Source organism: Nymphaea colorata, chromosome 14, assembly GCF_008831285.2.
Source record: "Nymphaea colorata isolate Beijing-Zhang1983 chromosome 14, ASM883128v2, whole genome shotgun sequence".
NCBI classification, from domain to species: domain Eukaryota; kingdom Viridiplantae; phylum Streptophyta; class Magnoliopsida; order Nymphaeales; family Nymphaeaceae; genus Nymphaea; species Nymphaea colorata.
Genome location: NC_045151.1, coordinates 2,070,779 through 2,097,481, shown reverse-complemented (window position 1 = coordinate 2,097,481; position 26,703 = coordinate 2,070,779). Strand labels below are relative to the sequence as shown.

General features: G+C 36.7%; 2 protein-coding genes across 3 annotated transcripts in view; one reads left to right on the top strand and one right to left on the bottom strand.

Annotated features, from left to right (window-relative positions):
- Window positions 1-24,558, top strand: part of LOC116267557 (uncharacterized) — a 38,909-nt gene extending 14,351 nt beyond the window's left edge. Inside the window, exons 7-20 of the mRNA XM_031649356.2 lie at window positions 356-524; window positions 629-743; window positions 2,836-2,911; window positions 3,031-3,213; window positions 4,753-4,913; window positions 5,842-5,947; window positions 6,226-6,436; window positions 6,527-6,822; window positions 6,978-7,099; window positions 16,931-17,075; window positions 17,184-17,276; window positions 17,788-17,861; window positions 23,482-23,535; window positions 23,608-24,558. Of these exons, the coding sequence (XP_031505216.1) occupies window positions 356-524; window positions 629-743; window positions 2,836-2,911; window positions 3,031-3,213; window positions 4,753-4,913; window positions 5,842-5,947; window positions 6,226-6,436; window positions 6,527-6,822; window positions 6,978-7,099; window positions 16,931-17,075; window positions 17,184-17,276; window positions 17,788-17,861; window positions 23,482-23,535; window positions 23,608-23,917 (2,115 nt within the window). The 3' untranslated portion in view covers window positions 23,918-24,558. The remainder of the gene's footprint in view (window positions 1-355; window positions 525-628; window positions 744-2,835; window positions 2,912-3,030; window positions 3,214-4,752; window positions 4,914-5,841; window positions 5,948-6,225; window positions 6,437-6,526; window positions 6,823-6,977; window positions 7,100-16,930; window positions 17,076-17,183; window positions 17,277-17,787; window positions 17,862-23,481; window positions 23,536-23,607) is intronic.
- Window positions 17,874-22,520, bottom strand: LOC126409224 (uncharacterized). Of its 2 annotated transcripts, XM_050075195.1 has the most exons (4): window positions 22,030-22,519; window positions 20,084-21,937; window positions 19,789-19,993; window positions 17,874-19,691 (listed from the first exon to the last, which is right to left on the bottom strand). In XM_050075195.1, exons 2-4 carry the CDS (start codon window positions 21,933-21,935, stop codon window positions 19,403-19,405), a joined length of 2,346 nt encoding a protein of 781 aa, XP_049931152.1. In that variant the 5' UTR covers window positions 21,936-21,937; window positions 22,030-22,519; the 3' UTR covers window positions 17,874-19,402. The 2 variants fall into 2 exon arrangements, with proteins under 2 accessions (XP_049931152.1, XP_049931153.1); XM_050075196.1 differs by having other exon boundaries at window positions 20,084-22,520.
- Window positions 24,559-26,703: the final 2,145 nt, after the last annotated feature.

Below are 26,703 nucleotides of genomic sequence, written 5' to 3'. Positions count from 1 at the left end.
ATGTAGCTCATAATTATGTAGAAATGGTACCTGTGCTTGGAAGCACCCGCTGTTTGTAAGTACATGGCTATGTACTTCTCATTAGGGATTTGTATCACCTTGTTTAATTAATATGTACATTCAACAACATTATGTGTTGCTTTGTAAATATGTGCATTACAAGTACTGAAGTGCATACTATTGGAGTAGGATCATGCCTTCTCTTTTGGGTGACTGACCATGCTCCATTATTAGGTGGTTGGTAACACAGATAAACCATCAATAATTTCAATTCTGCTTCATGGATAGGTTAGATTTCCTCAGGTGTTTTCCTTTCAGACATTTACATTTTATGATATGTTCTTCTTTTGTGTAGCTTAGATCATTGGCTCTTCCATTCACTATAATGGAATGGACACTTCCTACAGCACCTAGGCCTTCTCAAAAAGGGCCTTCTGGACAAAGTTCGCAGTTATCTAAAGAGCAGACAACTATTGCATCGTCTGTTTCTTCTGCCAATACAAATGTATCTTCAACTGATTCTAGTAAGCATTTAATTTGCATGTAGTGTGTCAAGTTTCCTATTTAATATTCTTGAACAATGCCGTTAATTTATTGTACAACAACATATTAACCCTCAGTTTCACAGAGGAAGGAGGTTCAGATACATCTAATGATGAAACATCTGAAAGTTTTGCATTTGCATTAGTGAATGGTGCTGTCGGCGTCTTTGAAGTTCAAGGTCGAAGAATTCGTGATTTCAGGTTCTTTTATTTCACTCCACACTGCCATCTATCTAGTAACTGTCACGTTTTTGGTATCATTCACTTTATTGTGTGTGCATAGTTTTCCAACAATTTTTGAAAGTATATATCATAGTCACCAGTACAAATGCTCTTTTGAGAATATCATGTTTTTATCGCCAAAATAGATGTAAAGAATAATCTTGCACTCTTCTAAAAAAATCTTCAAATCAATATTGCAATATTACTGCTTATTATAACATGTTCCTTTTGTTTTGAAAAATAAATAAATAATTTTAAGTATATATTTTCTATTTCATTTCCTTGTAACTCAAAGATCTTTTATGTATATTTGTTAGTATTATAAGGAAATTTATAACTTCGCAATTTCTTTTTATTTTGTATTTTTTTTTTAAATTCCCTAGTCTTTCTCCAAGAAATGGCTGAGAACAATATCAGTGGCTGGTATGTATAGCAAGGCATGCTTTCAGAAAACATGCATGTGCACGTATATGTCCATTCATGCTTGAAGTTCAAGCATATTGGCTACATAACCATGACAATGATGCGGGTCTTGGGCAAGTCCATTCTAGTGCAGCAGGTTAACAGAGATTTGGGTGAAGTTAATAAGAAACCACCAACTTTTCCAAAACTTGGCTAATCAATCTCTAAGTTGTCAAAAACAGGAGTTGAACATGGGTCAGTCAAGGCCCTAAAATGACTAGTTAGGAGTAGTTGGTCTGGGTTAGTCCAAGTCTCTCTCTCTCTATATATATATACATATGTGTGTGTGTGTGTATTTTTACAATCACGTTTATAAAAAAAAAGGTGATAAATACGTTAAATATGACTCAGTGAGAAAAAAACATCAATAAACACGTCTTCTTGAGAGACGCCAAAAAATAAAAATGAGAAAAAAAGTATTTTTTTTTTAACTGCACATGAGAATTTTTTAAAAGTATTCAGCCAGCCCATTAGTTTCTATTTTCTAATTTTATTTGTTGTTTTGATAGCATCTGCTATCAAAGCTGCGTGTAATAATGGAGATTAATCAGCAAGAGATGTAATAAAGAGGAGAAAGTGAGAGATAGTTAACAAGAAAATTAGGAGCAATAAAGAAGAGAGCGAGGGAGAGAGAGTCCAGTTTCTTTTCAATTAATGACACCCTAATCCCATTGCATTAACTCCCTCACTAACTCAGCCTTTATATAATGTATTATGTGGCTGAGTAAAGTGGGTCTAGCATCGGGACAAACGTCTTGGAGTTTTAAACGGCGAGTTTTTTTCTTGGGTATAATACGGCGAGCTTGAAAAAAACGGGAAAAACAGGAAAAATATGGTAAATTTTTTAAAATTTAAAAAAACTAAAAATGGGGGAAAAATAAAATAAGTGAGAAATTAATAACACAAACATCAAAAGATAAGTAGATTTGCAACAAATAAAAAAATAAAAAATGAAAAAGAACTATTTGTCATTAAAAAACTGGAAAAAATGAAAAAAGTGAAAAAAGCGTAAAAAAAGCATTAAAAACCGGTTAAAAACATGTTTTTTTCGTTTTCAACATTTTTTTTCAACAAAATGCTTTTTTTAAGCTTTAAACGGCCATTTAATTTTATTGGGTTTTTTTCGAGTTTTTTTTCGAAAAAAAAGCGTATTCTGTGACTATTGTTACAACCTTACTCATGGCTATTCTTTACTTTTAACCAACTATTTTTCACCCACATCCTATCATGTTTATCTAGTCATTTTTCAATGTCGTCTTATTAATTCTTTATTTATTTTATTTTTACCTAACCTTTAGGATTCTTTTAAAACTTTTTTAAAGTTGCTGAGATTTTTCTCGATATTTTCATGAGAAATACAATTTTCCATATTATACCCACGAAATACCTCTCTGTATATTACCTGTAAATGATACACAGACACACTCTATGATTTTCTTCACCAAATAGATGTACTACATTTAAAGGGAAATCTTATTATGTTGCTGCTTGAAAACAAAAAGTAGTCATACAATTGTAATCTCGTTACTGGTTATAAACTTATAAGATGTGGCCTCTGATTCACTGACGATTCTTCTGATGACCAGGTTATTTGTTTTTATTGTTTCAGACCAAAGTGGCCCTCCTCTTCATTTGTTTCATCAGATGGGCTGGTGACTGCTATGGCTTACCGGCTTCCACATGTAGTATGTATTCTATCGAATATTATTTCATGCTTCCTTAGTAAATGTAAATTTGGATGCATGTTTCTATGTGGTTGTAGGGCTTTTACATGCTAGCTTCTTTTATTGATAAATCTTTGAAGGTTATGGGAGACAGGTCAGGGAGCATACGTTGGTGGGATGTAACTACTGGGCTTTCTTCATCATTCAACACTCATAGGGATGGCATTAGAAGAATCAAGTTTTCACCGGTTGTTAGCGGAGATCATAGCCGAGGCCGTATCGCTGTCCTGTTCCATGACAATACCTTTTCCATCTTTGATCTTGTATGTATTGAGCAAATTTATCTATTCTGTAGCTTCCTGTAATTTTGTGAATGCTCCATTAATTTTGCTGCATGCATGTTCGAAGAGGTTAAACAGAAGTATGCACTGATGATGCTTTGCATTGGCATACAAAGTCACTCCTGACAAGGCAAATGTTAAGCTGCAGTTTTAATCATACAAGGATCTGAATTCTCATTTAGTGGTTATGCATCCTTTCATGTTCTCTACATTAAACAAAGGGTTGACAACTAATAAAGCAGTCATGCTGATGAAATCAACTGCACTGCATGGTCTGGGCCTAATCAACATTTTAGGCACTGACTTGTTCAATATTGGGCCGAAACCTTGCGCATCGGACCACAAGATGATTCAGGAGAAAAGCTTGAGTGGTAAGCTCAGTGGCACAACAAGTCTTACGGCTTATTAAGCAATAGAAATGTGGGAATCCACACTGAAAGTATTTGATGTTACAGGTCCATGTGGCACTTAAAGTGGAAACAGAGTTTAAGCATAATTATCAGAGGTTATCAGAGGTGAACTAACACTCATATTAGGCATCCACTCTCAGCAGCAATATTCTGTATCACTGATCTGGTACTAATTTTAAATCAAGGACAAAACTTAATTATGGCCACGCTTATAGAATTATCTTTAACACTCAAAGAGAAAAAATGTTAGTTCTTTGACAATGGTGTTATCAAAATGCATCAAAACTAATAAATATTTTGGTATTACAGATGCATGTTCAAACTGGGCCAAGCTAGCATGCTAGAGATGTAATCAGTTAGGGTCATCAATCCACTAGGATATCCTAACAAGGAAAGAGTTGGTCAGTATATTAAGTTTCTAGAGATTTCTGACTACGATTATTAGGGGTATTTGGGTATCCACTTTGGAGACCACCAGTTTGCAAGGTTTGATAAACTAATTCCTGGTTCAGTTACTTGGTGGCTAGTTTTAGTAAGGTACTGTGACATAAGTAGATTCAGCTTGCTTTGGTCCCTAATACAGTTTTATCAAGGACTCAAGTACTTTAAATTTTAATTATATGCAACTGACATGACCATAAGAAAGCTTGGCCTGAATAACCACAGGCTGGAAGCATGCGGAGATTTGTATGTATTGCTACAGTTCTAAGGACATCAAATTGTGCATGGACTCAACTTAGATGGGAGATGAGTAGTCCAACAGATTGTTCTTGGAAAATTATTTTGTTTTCAATACTAATTTGACTTGATAGCAATTTTCAGATTGAAACCTGGTCTATCTCTGGATCAAAGTTCACTTTGTATCCGATTTGTTTGGAATTAGTAGTACTGGTATCTAGGCATGTACACAATTCAAATGAAATATCATTGAATGTGTATAAGCATAAACCTACAGAAGGTAGACTACCTTATAATTCTCTACCCAGGGCATTTATTTGTTACGGTGTTTCCCTGTTTATGTATTTTTTCCTGCATAGTTTGTTTATCAAATGTCTTTTCAACTTGTTGATACAAGTTCTTAGTTCTCATGGTGTCATCTTTTCCTTGGCAGGATACTCAAGATCCGCTAGCCAATGCGCTTCTTCAACCACAATTTCTTGGTACACTTGTTCTGGAACTTGATTGGTTGTTGCTACGAACAGATAGCGAAGAATCATTGGCTCTATGTATAGCTGGAGCTGACAGCAGCTTTCGCCTTATTGAAGTTTGCATGTATGTTTACTAACCTATTTTGTATTAATGAATTACAAGTCAAGCAGCACAATTTGGTGTAATGGTTGTTAGCTGGTTTGCAATGTTTTATATTCAAGATGTGATGAATGTTCGTTCAATGCTCGTGGGCTATGCTGCAGCCATTGATTCTGATAATTGGATGTTTAGCAATTTCATGTCACGTGCCATCTGGACTCTAGCTTGAATCTTTTTTCCCTGTTCAATGGATATATGTTTTAGGCCTAAGTAAGAAGACAAACATATAAATGTGCATTTTGTGTTCAACATCTAAAGTTTCAGCTATTTCTATGCCCTTTTCCCCATGAGAGTAGACTTGCAAAATAAATCTAAAAGGAGATAAAAAAGCATCTGCAGCAGGCACCTTAAGGCTTAAACATTCTGACTTCTGTTCATTGGCAACTTGTGCCACATAAGTTCATAACACATCTTTCTCTTGCTGTTTTCTTTGTGAGTGAGGTTCAATATTGACTGCTTAAAGGCAGCATAGTTGGTTAATCAATTAAATAGTGCACCGGGGTTCATGTATTATGCTACAAAATTTTGAGTTTCTCATGAACTGATAGTATGGTTGGTTGTTGCACTTAACTTGCGCTTGTAATGCCTGGTGCCAACCAGGCTCAATCCCTCTGCACTCCTTCTAGTTCAAGGATGTTGAGATTGTTAGATCTGAACTTCTTTGTTAATTTAGAGAAGCTGAAGGACCCAAATGCCTCTTTTTCTCTTGAAGCTTCTCACCGTTTAGTTCAAAACTGTTAATTAATCTTATCTGCGAATTCATAGAGAGGGTTCAGCCGTTCAGGTGTCATCTCTTTCGGGAAGAAGCTGAAGGCAAACTATTTTCTTAGAGTGAAATATTCATGTTGTAGTTTGTTTGCTACACCTTCTCATTTTTAAGTGATGAATGCAGTCATGATGGAAAATTTAACTTGGGATACAATCTGAAACCTACTAAAGAGAGATTCAGGCCAATGCCGTTATGCTCTCCAGTGTTGCTTCCTACACCCCATGCATTGGTAAGAGGTTTTCTTTTTGCAGGTTATTATCATTTGTGTTCCATATGAAATTCTTAGCTATTTAGATAACCTTTTCTTTTGTTTTTGAGTTTAGTTTTAGCTTTTTAAGCTATAATGGGCTAAGAGTTCAATATCATAATAGCTATGCTGTATATACTTTGTTTAGTTTTAGCTTTTCTTTATTTGGATTTTTGTTTTTAAAACATAGACAAATGCATATGACAATATTTCAGTAGTTTTCTTCACTTATACATGCTTTCTTGGAATGATGTCAACAGGCACTGAAAATGATCTTGCAGTTGGGTGTAAAGCCTTCTTGGTTTGAGGCAGGAACTACTATCAGCAAGTCTCTAACAAAAGTTCCTGAGATTGCTTCAACCTCTGAAAGTGACCTTCGCAGGTTCATGATTGAATCTGCTAATGCTCAAATTGGTGATTCAGCTGTCCCAGAAATGCTTCTTAAAGTTTTGGAACCATATCGCAAAGAAGGTGTCCTTTGATTGTTTCTCACATGGAATCCTTTTCCTTGTGTTTGTATGTTCTGTGTATTGATTCTATTTTTGTGTTCTTTGCTGCAAGGTTGTCTACTTGACAATGAGAGGGTGAGGCTTTATGCTAAGTTAGTAGATAAAGGATATGCAGTAAGATTCGCATTTGCTGCATTGCTTTTTGGAGACCCTTCTGAAGCACTTTTCTGGTTGCAATTGCCACATTTTCTTTACCTTCTGACAAAGAAATCACTTGATAAGTTGCCTCACATGACTGCATTATCATCATCATCATCATCTGTTTTAGACCATAGAGAAACAACCACCACTAATCTGGAAGCACACTCAGAAAATCCATTGTCACAGAACTTGATGAAACTCAAAACGGTGAGCATGTCATAGATGTGTTGGTAGTTGTTTGTTAGTTATGTGAATTGTCAAATCTTTATCACTTCATGTATCCTGTTGATGCTTATTACTATGTTTTTTAGTCTCATTGAGTCTCCTTTCTTTATTTCTAAGTTGGCAATTTTTTTTGTTAGGGTTCTGCTAGATTTGGAACGATGGCTTTTGAGCAAGGAGATATACATGCACGTGCTAATGAGAGGATTCCTTGGCATGAAAAATTTGATGGGGAGGATGCAATTCAAAAACGTGTTCATGAGTAAGCTTGATTTGCTTTTCTTTCATTTTTTTACTGATGAATTTGAAAAGTCATGAGGGGCTTGATGTTCAAAGCAGTGAATATGTGAAGCACGTTAGACCTAGTGATGTCAATGGATTTTCATTTGACTTTTCCCTTTACTGGCTCAAGGGGAGATTTATACTTTGGATTTGCAAAGAAATTGTATTCAGTTAATAATCAAGATTGGACTAAATATGTGATTTTGTAATCAATACAAGTCCAAGGTAAACTGGAGCCCATAGTTTAAATAAATTCGAATCCTGACACTTAAAATTGTAAATTGTCGATGTTGCAGCCGGCAGCCTTAGAGAGAGAACGTTTATTCATTCACTAACCCTAATCTCCATAATAAAGAGATTAGGGTAGAAGAGAGATTTACAAATTACATCAACCAAAAATAGAGGAATGTTTAAAGAGACCTCCTTGAACGAGATCTCGAATGTAATGACAGTCCACTTCAATATGTTTAGTTCTCTCATGGAAAACTGGATTGTTTGCATTGTATGTGGTTGCTCGATTGTCACAATACATCTTCATGGAAAGTGGAATCGACACACTTAGACTAGATAGCATGGATTTAGCCCAAGTCATTTCAACGGCAGTTTGAGCCATAGCTCTGTATTTGGATTCTATACTAGATCTTGACACCACACCTTGCTTTTTGCTTCTTCAAGATATAAGGTTGTCTTCCACAAATACATAGAATTCTGTGGTAGATTTCCTATCTTCGATTGAGCCAGCATAGTCAGCATTACTATATGCTTCCACTTCTAGGGTATTGCCTTTTGTAAACAAAAGTCCTTTGCCAAGAGATGATTTCAGATATTTGACCACCATTAAAGCAGCATCCCAATGAACTTTCCTGGGTCTTTCCATAAATTGACTTAATTTCCCCACTGCAAAGCTAATGTTTGGTCTGGTCACAGTAACATAAAGGAGCTTCTCAATAAGATATCTGTATATGATCAAGAATCCACTAATTCTGATTGGTCATCATGAAGATGTATGTGTGGATTCATAGGTACATTGGCCGGTTTAGCTCCTAGCATCCCAGTGTCCTAAAATAAATCAAGAACATACTTCCGTTGACAGAGAACTACACCTTCCCTGTTGCGAGCAACCTCTATTCTCAAGAAATATCGTAGTTGACCAAGATCTTTCGTCACAAAGTGTTTTTGAAGAAACAACTTTGTATCAAAAATTTCTTAATCGGAGTCACTAGTCAGGATAATATCATCAACATAAACCACTAGAATGGTCATACCCTTGGAACTCTTCTTGATAAACAGAGAATGATCAAGAGGGGATCTCGCAAAGCCACACTTTGAGACTACCTCAGAGAAATTGTGAAACCACGCACGATGACTCTGCTTGAATCCATGAATAGCTTTCTTCAGTTTGCACACTTTTCCACTCTCTTCCTGTCGTGCTTGAATCCATGAATAGCTTTCTTCAGTTTGCACACTTTTCCACTCTCTTCCTGTCGTTCAAACCCTGGTGGTTGTTGCATATAGACAGTCTCATCGAGATCACCGTACAAAAATGCATTTTTGACATCAAGTTGATACATGTGTCAGTCATAGTGTACAGCCACAGAGATGATAAGACGAATGGTCCCCAACTGAGCAACAGGAGAGAAAGTCTCAAAGAAATCAACCCTGTAAGTCTGCGTGTAGCCCTTAGCAACCAACCGAGCTTTGTATCTTTCCATAGAACCATCAGAATTATATTTCACTGTGAATACTCACTTGGAGCCAACAATGTCACAATCAGGAGGAGGATCAACAAGTTCCCAAGTGCCTCGCTAAACTAATGCATCTATCTCATCTTGCATAGCCTGTCTCCATTGGGTATCTAATACGGCCTGTTGGTAACAAGTAGGAACTGCATGGGTGGCCAGAGCTTGAATAAACTGTTGCATACTTTTACCAACACCGCCAGTAGAAACAAAATGAGATATATGATGCAGAAGTTCTGACAGAGATCAGATGGACTAGGTATACGCACTTCAGATGTACTTACCTCCTGAGAAGCGGTTGGGGAAGTATCATGAGAAGGGTCCTGTCGACGTGTGTAGACCAGCGGAGGATCACAAAACTTGAACACTACAGCGGGAGAATCCCCATAAGGAAACTCGTAAGGGAATGACTCCAAAGGAATAGGAGAAATAGGTAGTGGGTCAGATAACGGTGGCATCTCAATAGAGATAGGTGAGGAACTATAATAAGGCTGAGACTCAAAGAACGTGATATCTGCACTGATATACTCCTTTTGAGTCAAGGGGTCAAAGCATTTGTAAACTTTATAATTCCTGGAGTAGTCAATAAAGATACACTTAATGGTTTGGGTACCAAATTTGAGTCAAGGGGTCAAAGCATTTGTAACCTTTATGATTCCTGGAGTAGTCAATAAAGATACACTTAATGGCTTGGGTACCCAATTTGTCACGTGTGGGTCCAAGTATGTGAATGAAGCATGTGCAACCAAATACTTTGGGAGCTACTGGAAACAAGGGTCGTTGTGGGTGCACAAGTTTAATGGGAACCTTGTTGTCAATGGAGGATGAGGGTAAACAGTTGGTCAAGTAACAGGCAATGAGGATGGCATCTTTCAAAAAATATGCAGGTAGATTAGTATGAACATTAGGGAGCATGCCACATTTAAAAGTTGGCGATGTTTTCGCTCAACTACTCTATTTTGCTGAGAGGTATGGGGACAAGTAAACTGAGGAGAAATGTCATTATTAGAGTAAAATTTCATTAAGGTAGATGATTTAAACTCATGAGCGTTATCCGTGCGAATGCTTTTAACAAGAATACCAAACTGAGTCTTTATTTCAATAATAAGGTTCTTAAGAGTTGAGAGTACATATGATTTGAGACATTTCTTTCAAAAGGAAAACCCAAGTGACTCAGAATAATCATCAACAATGACAAGGAAATAACGAAATTTAGACCTACTATCAACTCTGCTAGGACCTCACACATCAACATGAAGAAGATCAAATAGTCCACAACTGGACGGACTAAGACTTGATGCATAATTGCTACAGATGTGCTTGCCAAGTTGACAGGCTTCACACTGGAACGACTCTGATACTGATAGATGAGGAAGTAGGTGACGGAGCTTAGAGACAGATGGATGACCAAGTCTGAAATGCCATTGGAAGGAGGAGGACAATGAAGAAGTCGAGACGGTTGCAATACCCACAGAATCAGACAGGAAGTAGATGCCCCCTTTCTCATAGTCTCCACCAATCGTCTTCCCAGTTTGCAAGTCCTGAAATGAACATACACTAGAGTCAAATGTAACACGACAATGTAAATCATTAATCAATTGTCCAACTGATAAAAGATTAGTGGAAAACATAGGAGCATATAACACATTAGGAATTGTCATAGACCGAGAAATCTTAATGTCTTTGTAGAAATAATAGATGCACAAGAACCAAAGATCGAACACAGATGTAAAGTGGAAAAACCCTCAACTAGAGGGGAAAAACCACGGGTAAGGAGGTCTGGTGCCCACTAGCTGCCTAACTCTCTCTCTCTTAGAAACTTAATTAACATTCAAGATTAGGGTTTACAATGGTATAAGTATGCCCAAACTAGGACACAATGGATCGGGTCCCATAACCCATAATAGGAGACCATCTACCATCTGCAAGTTTCACATGACATGTCTGAGGTAATGAGTGTAACACGGTAAACATAGAGGGTCTACTACAAAAGTGCCTCGATGCTCCTGAATCAATAATCCAAGTAGTACATGTATCATGTGGAGCAGTATCAACGGACATAACATTATCTATCATAACTATAGAGGCCGATAGTTGAGTAGATCTATGTGCTAAGAATTCCTCATACTCTTACTTGTTGATATTCACAGTCACCGTCTCAAGATTTGAAGAAGATAAAGACCCCTCTACTACTGATGAAGCTGTCTGGACAGATCTAATAGGAGATTGTAATGAATTCTTGTCGATAGTTCGGTAGATCTATGTGCTAAGAATTCCTCATACTCTGACTTGTTTATATTCACAGTCACAGTCTCAGGATTTGAAGAAGATAAAGACCCCTATACTACTGATGAAGTTGTCTGGACAGATCTAATAGGAGATTGTAATGAATTCTTGCGATGCTTAGATGCAATACCTCTTCCTAGGGGTATAGCGGAAGTATGACCATGCTTATCCCAACATCTGTCTTCCTAATGTCCTATTTTTCCACAGAAGGTGCACTGAAATCTCTCTCGACCTCCTCTGGACCCTCGACCTATGCCCCTCCCCCCCGAAGAAATTACGTCCACGGCCTCCTGAAGCTACCAAAGCAGAGGCAGTAGCATCGGTGGAAGGCGGAGAAAGAGTCAAGCAAGATGGTTGAGTCTGCTGTAAACCTCAGCTTGGTCAGGAATTTCTATTCCAGTCAACATCTGTGTCTTTGCTACTGCATGCTCAGGAGAAAGACCATGTAGAAACTTTGCCACCATAGACTGTTCACCATGAGTCTTGTGGCATATGGGACATGGAGGACGCAAAACTTTAAGTCTTTCATAGATTGACTTGATGGAAACGAAGTACTAAGCAAGACTTTGGCCTCCCTGTCGCAAATTAAGTAATTCCTCCTCCACTTGCAAGATATTGCTAACATTCTTTTCATTTGAGTATGTTTGCTTCAAAAAATCCCACATTTGTTTGGCAGAGGTATAATATGCAATAATAGAGGTAATTTGTGGTTGTACACTTTTCATGATCCATGACATGACAATATTGTTATCTTCCTTCCATGAACTATATCTTCCACTATTCACCACAAACTCATCTTCTTCTATAACATGTTCCTTTCGATGTCCAATCATAGACATCATAAATACACGTGATCAAATCTCATAGTTAGATTCATCTAACTTTACAGTAGAGCCATACGAAAAGATATTGCCTGTGTTCTTATGCTCATACTGCATCTCTGTCTTGCCTTGAACGGCCATAGTGCACGACTTGACAATGTCATCTTAATCTGGTTGTACTATGATACAATCAAGAGTATAGTGCGCAGCAATCAACTTGAGAAAATTTAGGCAGCAGATATATATATATATAATATATATATATCGCACCAAAAGCAGTCCTTAAAAAAAATATCTATGAACTTGTTGTTCAAAACAGTCCACTAGGCTTCTACGTATCCACGTATGCATATAAAAAAAAACTTTGTTGTTCAAATCAGTCCACCAGATTATAAAACAGACATTCAATCTGATAAAAAAAAATATACCCAACTTGCAGCTACTTTTCCACAGTCAGCAAAAAGAATCTCATAAGAGTCTGGTCCACGTGCAACTACTCCACTTGCAGCCACTTTTCCATAGTCAGCAAAAAAAAATGATAAGAATATGGTCCACATGCAGCTAATCTTCCACGAGCCCAGATTTGAACAATAATGGAGTCCACGTGCTGCTATTCACCCACGAGGCTAGACCTGCAACTCCCACGCAGTTGCTCACGCTCCACTACATCCACGTTGGGGACCTAATCACACATACCTCTCACATGTGATTAGGTTTCCCTTCCACGCTGCTTCACCATCTTTCGATCAGTAGAGAGGAGAGAAAGGAAGGATAGAGGAGGAGAAGAAGTGGGACTTAATCTGGAGTTGTTCTAGTTTTCTAATTGAATCTTGTTGCTGCTTATTTCATCCATGTTAGGCTGATACTCGTACGAAGAGTAACTGTATTTTGTTCGTACAATTGTAAATATTTTTTTCCTAATGCTCTCTTTGAACGTAAAAAAAAAACATAAAAACAAAACCCTAATCTAAGGACAATTTTGCATGCGGTCAACTTTGGCTGAGTCCAAAAAATACTGGATACGTACTCAGGTATATTGAACATACCCTATATGATCAGACACGTACTCGAGTACATACCAGTACCCGTGCTGGTATCATACCGGCATGGTTTAAGAGCAGTACCTGTGTTACATAGGTATATTTATATATACATAATTATGTACACACAGACCGCTAAATTTTAATGATGCTCTGCAATTGAAATAAGAACGATATATGATTAACATAAACAAGTATTCCTTCAATGCTGAAGCTACTGGTTCTGTTTACATGATTGCTTTTCTGCAGATTTTACTTTCAGTAAAACTGATCACCAAGAGTTCTCTATAAGCTCTTTTCAAGTTCTCATATCATCATATATAGTCTTTTAAATCCTTTCTCAAAACTCTAAAAATTCTGAATTTTACACGGGTTCTCATACACTTTCAGGAAATCTTGGTAGCGTTTGACTACCTGGTATTAAATACCCGGGCATCAGAATGATGGGTATTTAGTACTGGGTACCTTTCATGTAGAACAAAAGTTCCACCTTCCGTATACACCACGCTGTTTGAATGTCTGGAACTTTTAGTTGCCGTTCCATGTTTGTTTGTGGATGGAACTAAAATTCCACCTGTTTGAAGGCAACCATTTAAACTAAACTGTTTATAACGTCCATTGAGATAGGTTGTTTCTGCATTGCGTAAAAAAACAATTAAAAAAAAAATCATACGTGTTATACAATAAAATCATGTAATTAGTGTACATCACAAACCAGCACATAAAATATATGTGCTATTTGAAAAAGCAACTAAAATGAATGATCCATATGCCTCTCTTTTTTTGACCAATCGTTCCAGCCTCAGCCACAGTGTTTCAACTATAAACTCCAAAACAAGTCAGGTATGCTTCTTGTTACACATGACAAAAACTGCACACGGCATTCTTCTATTGTGAAATAGATGGAAATTCACTCTGATTGCAATGTGACATGATTGTACATGTTGGGGGTAAAAGAACCTATGAGAGATAGATGGAAGTTCACACGGCGTTCATTTCTCTGGAAAATCAAATGGCTCAACCAGCAACACCCATACCAGTAGAAGGCCCCAATGAGGGATTCCAAACCACCAATACTGAAGATTCTCAATACACTGAGTCTTGTAGTTTTTTCCCGCAATACTGAAGATTTTCAAGAACTGTTAAAGGATGTTGTTGCTATTTCAGAAGGCATAACGGGGACCAGTGGCCATGGTTTAGTCACGGTTCCAAGCATAGTTGTTTTGATTCTTTTGAATACCCATTAGATGTTAAGATGCCTAAATGAAATTCATCACATAGTGCCCTTCTGCAGTAACAAATAGGAATGTTTGATTTACCCTATATTAGTCACAACACAGGATGGTTCTAGTGGTTTGTATGATTATCAGTTTGCCAATCCAAAAAAACAGAGACATGGGAAGAATAAAGTCATGGAAAGGAGGAAGACAAAGGGAGCGCAAAGCTAATGTTGGGTGCTTTGTCTCCTCGTCTTCTACCAAAGGAAGGTAAGATGTAGGAAGAGATAAACTTTGTCTTCTACCAGAGCTCGTTCGGTGAGGAATCGTTCCACTATTGCAGTAAGGATCTGATGCTGCTGCTGCTGGGAAGAAGTAACGAGCAGCTAGGAAGAGGAAATTAGAAGGGAGAGAATGACTGCCCTAATGGGTGAAATGTTAATGGGCAAAAAGATTTACCTGGCATTTGAGTTCCACTATGCCAGTATTAAAGTTCCACATCTACAGCAAAAGTCTCAGGACTATTGTTCCATGTTTGATTGGTGCTGGTTTCTGGAAATTTGAATTAAAGTTCCACTGCTACAATGGAGTTCCAGCAATTCAATCGGGCCCCTAAGGGCCTGTGTGGATAGGTGAAACTACACTGTAGATATGAAACTTTAGTTCAAATTTTCTGACAAGTTTCATATAAAACAAACGTGGAAATTTAGTTCTAGGAGTTTAGGGGGAGATATGGAACTTTAATGCTGGAACAAATTTTTTGACCGTTGGCTCCATTTCCTTTCCCTTTCTGACGTTTCTTCTCAATTGAAGTGGTATTTTAGTTCCATCATAAACAAACATGCAACAAAAGTTCCAGTCCATCAAACAAAATGAGACATATGGAAGGTGGTACAAAATTTCCATAAAAATGTACCTGGTACTAAATACCCAGCATTTTGATGCCTGGGTATTTAGTTCCACCTATTCAAATAGGCCCTAAGGAACTTTGCAATTTGATCACATGTTCTATTTCAAAAAACTTGCAAGCTGCCTACCTTATTATCATCATGATTTGATGCATTTTATCATTCTCAACATAATGATCTCATAATACAGATTCTTAACTCTAGCATTGCAACTATTCTTAAATCTGCCAATACATAAACACATATATTCGTTAACATAAACACACACACACATATACATACCCGAAACAGAAAATTGGGGAAAAGGAGGGAAATACACCCCTATTCTGCTGCATTAAGGGTCAAGCTGAAAACCTGGACATGACTAAATGGAGGTGCTGGTAGAGGCAAGCTGTTCCTTATTCAGGCTGAATCTGGTAAGTGTCATGCCTATATATATATATATATATATATATATATATATATATATATAGTACGCATATCTTGTCTATAAGGATATGTTATAATAGGAAGTGTACATACACTGGAAGGGCACAAGACAATTTGAATCGGTCTAGTTAAATTGAGGGGATTCTGGTGGATGAAAGTGGAATTGACAGCATGCAGACATATTGAATTAGACATATTTCTGATTCAGAGGGTATGGAAATTTTCAGACCTAGGTGCTGCATGTAATTCTTGTACCTTTGATTGTATTTATCAATGGAAATTTTCAGACCTAGGTGCTGCATGTAATTCTTGTACCTTTGATTATATTTATAAGTATACAAACCTCCATTCTTATTTTCTATTAACTTCTTTATCCATCGAAAAGTAATAAGCCCTTTTAGTGCATATCACTTACTTCTCCATAACCTCCTCGTTATGACTTAATGACAGGTTTCACTAGGTCTGATATTTTATATATATATATATATATATCTATATATATATATATATATATCTTGAACCAGATTTATTATGTTTTATTTACATGTATAAAATTTAAATATATAAATCCCTACAAACATGTATATAATACAAATACATGTTTAATTGCATATGAAAATGAAGGACTTGCAATAGTTCTAACAATTTGATGGTGTGGAAAAAGCCATACCGTTTCACCCTGTCTACAGTATTTCCCCACACTGTGAAATGCGTCCTAAAAGGTATTCTGCTAAACATTTTGTGGTAATGTATAATAGCAAAATATGCAATAATTATATTTATACTTTTAATTCCTCTGGTTGAAGGCCATATAAAGCAAAATAGGCGCAAGCTAGTTAAAGAACATACGAATCCATATTGTGGACGTACTGGCTGCCTGTCGATGAAGAGGACGCTGAATCTAACTGCCGGCTAACCTGGCACGAACAAGTCAGCTACATGACTTTTTATGGTCTGGGGGATAATTGCTGTTATGCTGACTGAATGTGAGGAACTTAAAGCCCCTAAAGCTCATTTAAGGCCATATGGGCTCTTCCTGATAGCAGTAGCTTTAGCCCTGACAAGTTGATTGTGCAGCTTAGTTTGATCTAGGAAGCAAAACTGGACTGCGTTAGTACTAACATAAACAAAAAGATGGTTTTATGATGAACCCTCAAATAACAGTTATTGATCTATATTTGTTGAACTAATGTACCGGATATTCCCAGTATACAACATTGTTTCTAATAATGCACACGTCTTCTTAAAAAGGAATGGTTACGGTCTGATGCTATGTAGTTGTAAAGTCTGTTCTGCCACTTTTCCCTGGAAGTGTTTATTATGAGAAAATGGTGTGTACTGGTTTCTAATTTCATGGCTTTTGGACATCAGGCTTGTCTCAGTTGGAAATTTAGAAGCTGCTGTGACACTGCTACTTTCTACTCCACCTGAGGGATCATATTTTTATGTCAACGCTTTACGTGCAGTGGCACTTTCCTCTGCTGTTTCAATGTCGTTACATGAGCTTGCAGTCAAGGTGTGTATGCTGACAACCTTTGCTTTGGGCAGTTGAGATTCCTTTCAGCATTTTGTGCATTTGTATGTGAGCTCTATTACTGAATTTCACATTTTTCTTTCAATTTAGGTGGTTGCTGCAAATATGGTTAGGACAGAGAAATCACTATATGGGACTCATCTTCTCTGTGCTGTTGGAAGATATCAAGAAGCTTGTTCACAGGTTGGCTTCTTTTCTATTAGGAGTACATCTCAAAAGAAAAAATGAAAAAAGTTCTTGGAAATTTTAATTGATATAAAGTTTGTCAAGCACAAAAAGGGGGGGAATAAAAGAAAAAATTGTGCTTTTGAAAAAAGATGCCAAAATGAAGAAAACACATTTATCATGTTTTTGCATTTTCCCTTTTCAGCAAAAATGATTTTTGATATAGTTTAATTTTTATCGGATTTCTTTTACATATTATTATATATTTTGAATTTTGATTGATGTTTTTGTAAGTTTTACCAAGATTTATCCCAGAAGAATGAAATTCTCAATTAATACCTGAGGAAAACCTCAAACCTGAGACGATATTTGTGACAATAGTTTACACGATGTGCAAACATCGACATAAAGATTAATTACATACGATAGAAGATAAATATAAAGAATAGTCCCTTCTTATTTCGTTTGATGTTGGTGGATGTAATTCTCTCTCTCTCTCACCAATTTGTAATATTTGATGGTCTTGCAGTTGCAGGATGCTGGGTACTGGACTGATGCTGCAACGTTAGCAGCAACACATTTACAGGGGTCTGATTACGCAAGGTTGGCTTGTTTCTCTTCGTTATTGGATAAGTTTGAGTTTCTATACAAGCTGTTTTTCATTTTTTATATGAAAATGCTAAAAGTCACACAGATGCACCAAAAACATGTCACCTGCATCAATGCGAGTGTGGGTTTGCCCCGACACAGCATCTGAATTGGTCAAACTGAGTCCGGATCTGCTGACCATGCCCACTTTCTTTTTTGTCTTATTTTTTTCCTTTATTTTCTTCTCTCATCTTTTCCCTCTTCACTCTCTCTTTCCTTCCTTTTTCCCACTTATTTCTCTCTTTTTCCCCTCTTTCTCTCTCTTTTGTTAGGGGGAAAGTCCTTTTCAAATGACTAGAAACCTGATCTCCTTTTTAAAGACATCAAGTTTTATTGGTCTACATTTTACATTTTTTTAATGAAGGTTATAGGCCTTCATTAAAGGACATCTAAAACTATTGACTGTCCTCCTTTAAGGAGGACAAACAGGCTGTTTTCATCGTTTTGTTATTTTATTTAATAAAATTTTGGGTGAGATTAAATTAACTTTCCTAAAAAAAATTAAACATGCAAACATATAAAACCATTAAAGCTTTAATTACTTATATAACATATTGTATATGTATACATATGCCCTTGCTGCACTCACACCCAATTTTTTTTGGAACTTGCTGCATCTTGCACCCACATCCACACTCACACCCATGTGACATAGGGAAAATGTCAATTACAGACCTAAAGTTTTGGTTATAATAATAAATAAGGATATGATGGGACACTCATATTTTCTGTTAATCCTGAAAGCTTGTGGCCAAACCAGTCCCACAAATGAGATTGGTGTTTTTAAAAATGCACATTGCTTTTGCATAATTTTTTTTTTCAAAAACCAGTAAAATGTGTGGTAACACCAGTTCCAAATGGGATTGGTGTGATGCATCTCTCTCCCTCCCCACACACAAACACAATATTTGGGAAACATGAAGCCATTGGATTTTGAAATTTGAGAATTTTACTCAACCACTAAAAACCGGCATGATTAATAAATTAGCACATTAAATTAAAATTTTATGCTATTTAAAATCATGAAAACCAATGGTTTATGCCTTATTGTCAATGTTGTAAAACGCGTATCGTAAGCCGTATCGGTCGGGCTTTAAGATACGCCGTATCGTAACGTATCGTAACGTATCGTAACCGTATCGTAAATTTTTTTTAAAAATTATTAATAAATCAGAAAAAATTTAAAAAAATTCGGAAAATTCATAAAAAAAATCAGAAAAAATTAAAAATAATAAATTGTTCATAGAAAACATGTTTGAGATAATGATAGACTTATTATTGCTATAAACTTACGCGTTCATCATTCATAAACATCAAAATTCATAACAATAATACAATATCATTCAACAAAGCATAAGGCCATAAGCCATAAAGTGATAAAGTCATAAATGATAAAACATTCAATCAAGTGTTCAACAACCATAGATTCATAACTCTTAAGTTTTTGATACATATAAAATGAAAGCACTCTTGACTTGACTCTCATTCATGATTCATCATTCATAATCTTCATCATCTTCATCTTCATCTTCTTCTTCTTCTTCATCGTCAAGAATTGGAAGATCTTCACCAACATATTCAGCACCAGCACCAGCAGTAGCAGACTCTCCTTCATCAACAAAGCCTTCTGTTGCTTCAACTTCAAGGTTGAAGCATTCAAGATCTTCATCATCAAATATTGTAGTTGGTTCTTCTTCAATCCATGGCTCTAGATCGTCAAAATTTTCCAAGCTGATAGGATCGAACTGAGATGTGTGCTTCCTTGCTAATGATTTTTCTAATTCTCTACATTAAATAAGAGAAAATTTGTTAGTATATAATTTCATATAAATATATTGTACATAAAAATGTAAACATTAATTAAGGTATATGCCTATATTACCTTTGTTTCAACCTCATATTATATCGAACAAAGACAAGGTCATTCAACCTTTTATGTTCGAGCCTATTCCTTTTTTTGCTATGGATATGTTGGAACACACTCCAGTTCCTTTCGCATCCACTAGCACTGCATGTCTGGCTGAGGACTTTGACTGCAAAACGTGCTAGGTTTGGACAATCAAACCCATACCTATTCCACCACAAATCTAAACAAAAATATAACAAATCAATGTGAAAGTTTTAAAAGAATCAAATGTAACAAATGCAAAGTAAATTAAAAATTTCTATGTATTTACCTGGACGCATCGTTGTCCTGGCTCGAACGGCGGCAGGTAGTCCCATGTTCCGAAAACAACTATCATATAGATCCAACTCATTGTGCACAGCATCTTGTTCTGTAGAATCTTCCACTAACACATTAATACAATCTAACAAACCATGCATGACTTCTCTGTCCTTCTTAAATGTAGGAGAAAATCTAATTGCAGGATTTAGATAATAAGCTGCTGCATGAAGAGGTTGATGAAGCTGTCCAGTCCACCTTTTATCTATAATCTTCCATATGGGCATATATAACTTTTTCTTTTCCTTTAAGTTGTCTCGAATTGCCTCTTTTGCTTTGTCCATAGCCTCATATAAGTACCCTATAGAAGGTCTGTCCTCGCTGTCAGCCAACCTGAGAACCTTAACTAATGGAACACAAACCTTCAATAGCTTCACACATGATTCCCAAAATACGTTATTGAATATAATATCCACAACTAAAGAAGCATTTCTTTTATGAGCATGTGGATATGCAGCCCATTCTTCACTAGCAAACATCTGTCTCAAAGGAGTTCTTTGTTTCACCACACTCTGCACAGTCAATACATTTGTGGCAAATCTAGTTTGTGCAGGTCGTATTAATTCAACACCTTTTGTAAATTTTCTCATCAAACTCAATACATATGCATGATTATAGATAAATTTTGTTACCTCTTGACATTGGTCAATGGCTGATTTCATATCATGCATCTCATTAAGATCTTGAAGCATTAGATTAACACAATGAGTGGCACATGGACTCCAATAAAATGTTCTATACTTTTGAAATAACAAATCTCCTGCAGCTCTATAATTTACAGCATTATCTGTAATAAACTGTACAATGTTTGCAGGTCCAACTTCTTGTACAACATTATCAAAAACATTGAATAAAATCTCAGCAGTCTTAGAAACATCAGACAAGTCAAGAGATTTCAAGAACATTGTACCTTTAGGGCAATACACAAGAAAATTTACAAGTGTTCTTGACCTTGTATCAGTCCAACCATCTGACATAATGGAGCAACCTGTTTCCTTCCAACATAATTTCAACTCATCGCAATGCTCAGACACTTCTTTGACTGTATCCTGAAGAATTTTGCCTCTCAACTGATGATATGATGGCATTTTGAATCCGGGGCCTATAGAAGCAATTGCATCTGCCATGGCTTGGAATTGAAAAGAATTAGCTGCATTGAATGGAATACAGGCATCATAAAACCATTTCCCTACCTGCTTTTGTGCATGATATAGCATATCTTTAGATGTCATAGCAGCACGAATCTGCGGCTGACCACCTGGGCTGGTATATGAAGGGAAAAAACTCTTAATAGAGCCAACACTAGACCTACCAGTAGGAACTCTACCACTAGGTGGTCGCATACCACGCCTGGCCCTAACATCTGTTGTGCCTCTCCTCTTCCTTCCCGTTATGCCAGATCGACCTCCTTCATACATAATCCCTTTTCCTCTACGATCTCTACCTCTTGAGGTCTCCAAATCTGTTCTTAGACTGCTATCGTCTTCATCATCACATTCATAAGCTTCATCCTCTTCTTCTTCATCTTCCAAAGGCACATTATAGCCTACATCTGCATCTTCAATTTCTTTTTGTATTCTCTTTTGACGTAAAGCATGAAGCATATCTAAACATTGTTGACGCACAAATGGAGGCAAAGGTTTGTTTGGTCCTCCAACACAAGGAGACGCATCTTTGGAGGTCCCTGCCAAATGGTGTTTCATTCTAATAATCCCTCCTGAAAGTGTATTCCCACAGAAGCCACATTTGAGTTTCAAACGGTTATTCTCCTTCACCCTTTCGCACCATTGCCATGTAGGATCCATATCTTCAAAAAAAAAAACGAAATCCTATGGTAAACTTAATGAAAAACACTCAAAGTCTTCAAATCTACGATTATAAGAACATGAGATTTCATACCTTACGAAGAAGAAATGTCTGAAATGAAGAAAACCCCTTTCCTTCCCACGAAAATCAAGCACCCACGCACAAATCGACCACTTAATCTTCGATTTGACGATGAAAATCAAGTTCTTCACGGTCAAAATGAACGATCGCCCTCCCTCACGGCACTATCCAAGCGTTAAAAATGAAGAACGGAAGAAAAATTTGAAAAAGAAGCCGAATAAGTAGGTCTCGGCCCCCTTTTGCGTTTTTAGGCCGTATCGTACGATACGGGGTGTATCGCCCCGTATCGTACGATACGGGCCCTGTATCGTACGATACGTGCGATACAGGGCCGATACACCCCCTTTTTACGATACGAGGGGTGTATCGTATCGTTTTCTTCAAACGATACGATACGTATCGTACGATACGGGGTCGTATCGTACGATACGTACAACATTGCTTATTGTTGCTCCTCTCTCTTTTTATGTATATGGTAATTAAATCTTGACAACTAATATTGGAGCAACTTAAACAATTTCTTTATGTCACTTTCCTCATCAAATGCAGTGACCATTTATGAGGAGAAAGATAAAGAGAGTTGTTTGAATTGTCCAGCATAGTAGTTGTTAGGATCTACTTTCCTTGTGTAATATATATATATATATATATATATATATATATATATATATATATATATATATATGTATATATATATATATAACGAGAGATAGAGAGTAAATAATGACTCTGGTTATCCAAAGTCACCTAGCTATCTGATCAAGGTCATCCATCTGAAGCAAATGGATAGTTGAGAGAAAAACAAGGAGAAAAGGTGTGAACTAATACTAGTTGACGAAAATGTTCATCACCTTTTTGTCTTTATTTTTCTCTTAATTGTCCATCATGTTAGATCGAATAATGCTGATTAGATGGCTGGATGACTTTGAAAAGCCACAGTTATCATTCAATTTTTCATATTATGTATGTGTGTGTGTGATTCATTCAATCTACTAGAAGTTATAGTGAAAATTTTTAAATTAATAAACATAATATCATATAATGTAATAAAACATTAAAAAATTGCAGAAGCATAGTTTTAATATGTTTAAAGAATCATATGTTTAAATATGTTGATAATGACATGCATAATCATGTTATTGCTTCTATATTTTTAATTGGAATATGATATTAACAAACCTAAATATTAGCCAAATGAAAACCCAGCAAGGAGAGGTGACAGCTGTATTCGGCCAGAAGCTTTAGTTTCTTAGTTTATCGAAGTAAACTTCAGCTGTGAAGGCTAGGCTTGGCGTACAGCTGACCACCAAAAAGGCAAAAACTAGTTTCACCTACAAGTCCCAACTTTATATACAAGATTGAAGCTAAAGTGCATAAATTGTTATGCCTTCAAGTTCCAAGAGGTAAAGGTTTTGGATATATCATTACTTTTCCACACCTCTCTCACCTGTATCTATCCTGCAGGGTATTACAAAGATGGGCTGATCATACATTGCATAATGAACACAATATGTGGAGGTAATAAGTGTTTGCTATGTTATTTCTTGTAGCTTCTATTTTTTTCTGATTCTCCTGTAACAAACTGAGCAGGGCTTTAATGTTATATGTTGCATCGGGTGCAATGTATGAGGCATTGTCTGCTCTTCGTGCTTCACAGCTACCTGATGCACCTGCAATGTTCCTGTTAGCTTGCCACGAGATCAATTCAAAACTTGATTCTCCATCTGGAAATTCTGGAGTACATTCAAAAACGAATGGTGGTAATGAACGAAAACCCAAGTTGCTGCTTCCTATCATAAGTCAGGACCATGAAGATGTTGCTGCTGTAGGTGAATATTATGGGCATTACCAACGGAAAATAATTCATCTATGCATGGACACAGCATATTATCTTGACTGAGTAATAGGGAATCTTGAGAATGCATGTGTCGATCTGTTTCTGTGAGAAATGGATCTAAGATGGTCTGCCTGCAAGTTATTATGAACTGCTGTATATCAAGCCTGGTCAAAATCTGGACCTTTTTGCATATGTTGAGGGTGGTGATAAGACGTGGAGAAAGCAGCAACATGCCAGGACATTGCTTCGAATAATACAGTGATGTTGTGGTTCTCTTTCTTGTAAGATCAGGCTGCAAGAGTTTCTTGTTTAAGGACATTTTGAAGATGCGAGTGCCTCCATGAAGGTCGATTCCAGACTATCTATTTGGAAGTCGGAAGGCGGCCTTTGCAGCGGCGTAGGACCTCCCTTGCGTGCATGATGAGGATCTCTGTTCTTTAGCTAGAACGAAGACATTATTTTTTGTTCACAAGTAGGCTGGATGCCGGTCAATCTTGGCGGATGTTGGTTTGCTGCACCTTGTGATCAAATTACTGTGTATTCAGTTTAACGGCATTTTTTTGTAAAAACTGTTGTGATATATGCAGAAAAGTAGTCGAATGTACGACCTGGCTTGGTTCCAGAATAAAAAGATGTGTACGGTACGTGCCTATATGAACCATGACAATTTGAACTGCATTAGTGTGAGATCCTTTTCATGGTTACATTTTCTTTCAAAGTATGATCTGCCCCAAGTTCTGGTTTGTCATAGGTTAAAAAACAACTGTTCAAATTCATGTCATAGGTTCAAGTGCTTTTGCTAAAAAACATGCTTTTAATTATATTTTCTTGAAATAAGCTGTTGATTATTCTCTCACAAAAGAATCATATGATTCAGAAGTTATTTTTCATCAAATATGACAGTCAATGTTTTGCAAGTTCATTGTTGGATGGTTAAAATTTAAAATTCTATCCTTGACTAAAGCGTGACTGACATTAATGATGATTTACAGTGTGATTGTTATATATATATATATATATATATATATATATATAAAGAGAGAGAGAGAGAGGGATATTTGGGAGACCTTTTCCAAACTTTTATGCAATCATTGGGCGGTTAGATTTGGGTTGAATGGGCGGCTTTGATTAAGGCTAAGAGTGCCTTTTTCTGTTGATGTAATTACCTATTCTGCCTCCTGTAAAAGATGATACTCGCTGCAGAACGCCGCCCAATTGCTGTTTCTTTTTTCTTTACCTAGAATTGCAACTGATCAATGCCCATTTGACTTTATTTTCTTGCAGATTTTTCAAGAGGAACTATAGATCTCATGGCACTAAATAAGATCCAACAAAAAAAAAAGCCTAAAATTTTGACCAAAAATTGGCACCCAGACCCTCGGAAAATCCAAGTTGTTGCTGGCGGATTCAAGGGTTCATATTGCTTTTTCCGGCCAAAAATCAATTATTTCTGTCAGTTTTTGGTTCCATTGAATGCTGGGAATACTAACAAAACTTCTAAACTAGTATGCACTTAAAAACCTCAAGTCCCGTGAAAATCCAAGAGAAATCACCTGGTGTTCAAAGAATGTAGCAGCACACGAAAAAAAAAAGGAAAAACTATTTTTGGTCCATTAAAAACGCATTTAGATGTATTTTTTCTCTCTTAAAATGTTCGGGTCCCAATCTAGACACGTTAACAATCAAATCAGTGCAAGAAATGAAGATTATAAGCTTAAAAATATTTACTTTTAAGTTGAAAAGTAGCTGCCGTGAAATGGAAATATTCATCCGGCAACATCTAGCCTTCTTCATATATATATATATATAGGGGGGGAGAGAGAGAGAGAGAGCGAGAGGGAGAGAGAGGTAGGTTTGACTGTATGACTTGGATGAAGAAAATCATTGCTTTGGGATACACCTTTTTGATGTGTAAATTTTGAATCATTTTTGTTTGGTGCATCTTGAAAAATGATTTTGATGTCCATTATGAAGGATGTGTTGTTTAAATATACGGACTAGAACAGCCTATGGATGTGGTCAAATATGTAGCTCGATGAGTCGAAAACATAGCCAAAAAAAATTTGGAGTGACAAAGGGAGTGTCAGCCGATGGTCCAAACATTAAAAAAAAAAAATCTGATGCCCTTGGTCATAATTTTTCTGTATTAGAAGGCTTAAATGCTATAGGAAATTATGCTGCATCTAGAGCGGGATTGGAAGGTTCTCTATGTGCACTAGATTCAAGAGCCATTCTCTCAGGTGATACATTTGAGTCGAAAATTGCTATAAATCTTGATGTATCAGTCTGAGTTGAACTGAAACATTCTTTTAGCCATCAAAGCTTGTTATTACAAAAGGAAAATGAAATGTCTTCGTATGTGATCACAAAAGCTGTGTATGGAAATCTATGGATCAACTTCCTCAACTTTTCACAAAGAGATTCCGGTTTGTTTAGAAAGGCCTGCCTAAACATCGATCTTGAAATCTAGCTACATGGAGAGCGATTGCTTAAGCCGATTCGTATGGGTATGGGTACTATTCTTTTGGGGTGCAGACGGTGGATGTACAACATCTAGTTGACAGGTGTCCTACTCCCCACCAAAATCACGAAATATCCCTGGACCCTGGTAACAGTGAAAAAGGGGGAGGGGCTTCAGCCTCATCAAGATGTCCCCCAAGTACTAACGATCAGGCAATGTTAGCAACACTATAAAATCGCATTGATGAAAAATTTTCATGTATACATGGACATGGACGTGGATATGGACTATGACCAACAACAAATTCTAAACCACTATAGATGATAAGCAGGTGGTGAAAAAGGGAATGAGAAAGGTATTAAATTGAAGATACTTTGTTGCATGGCTT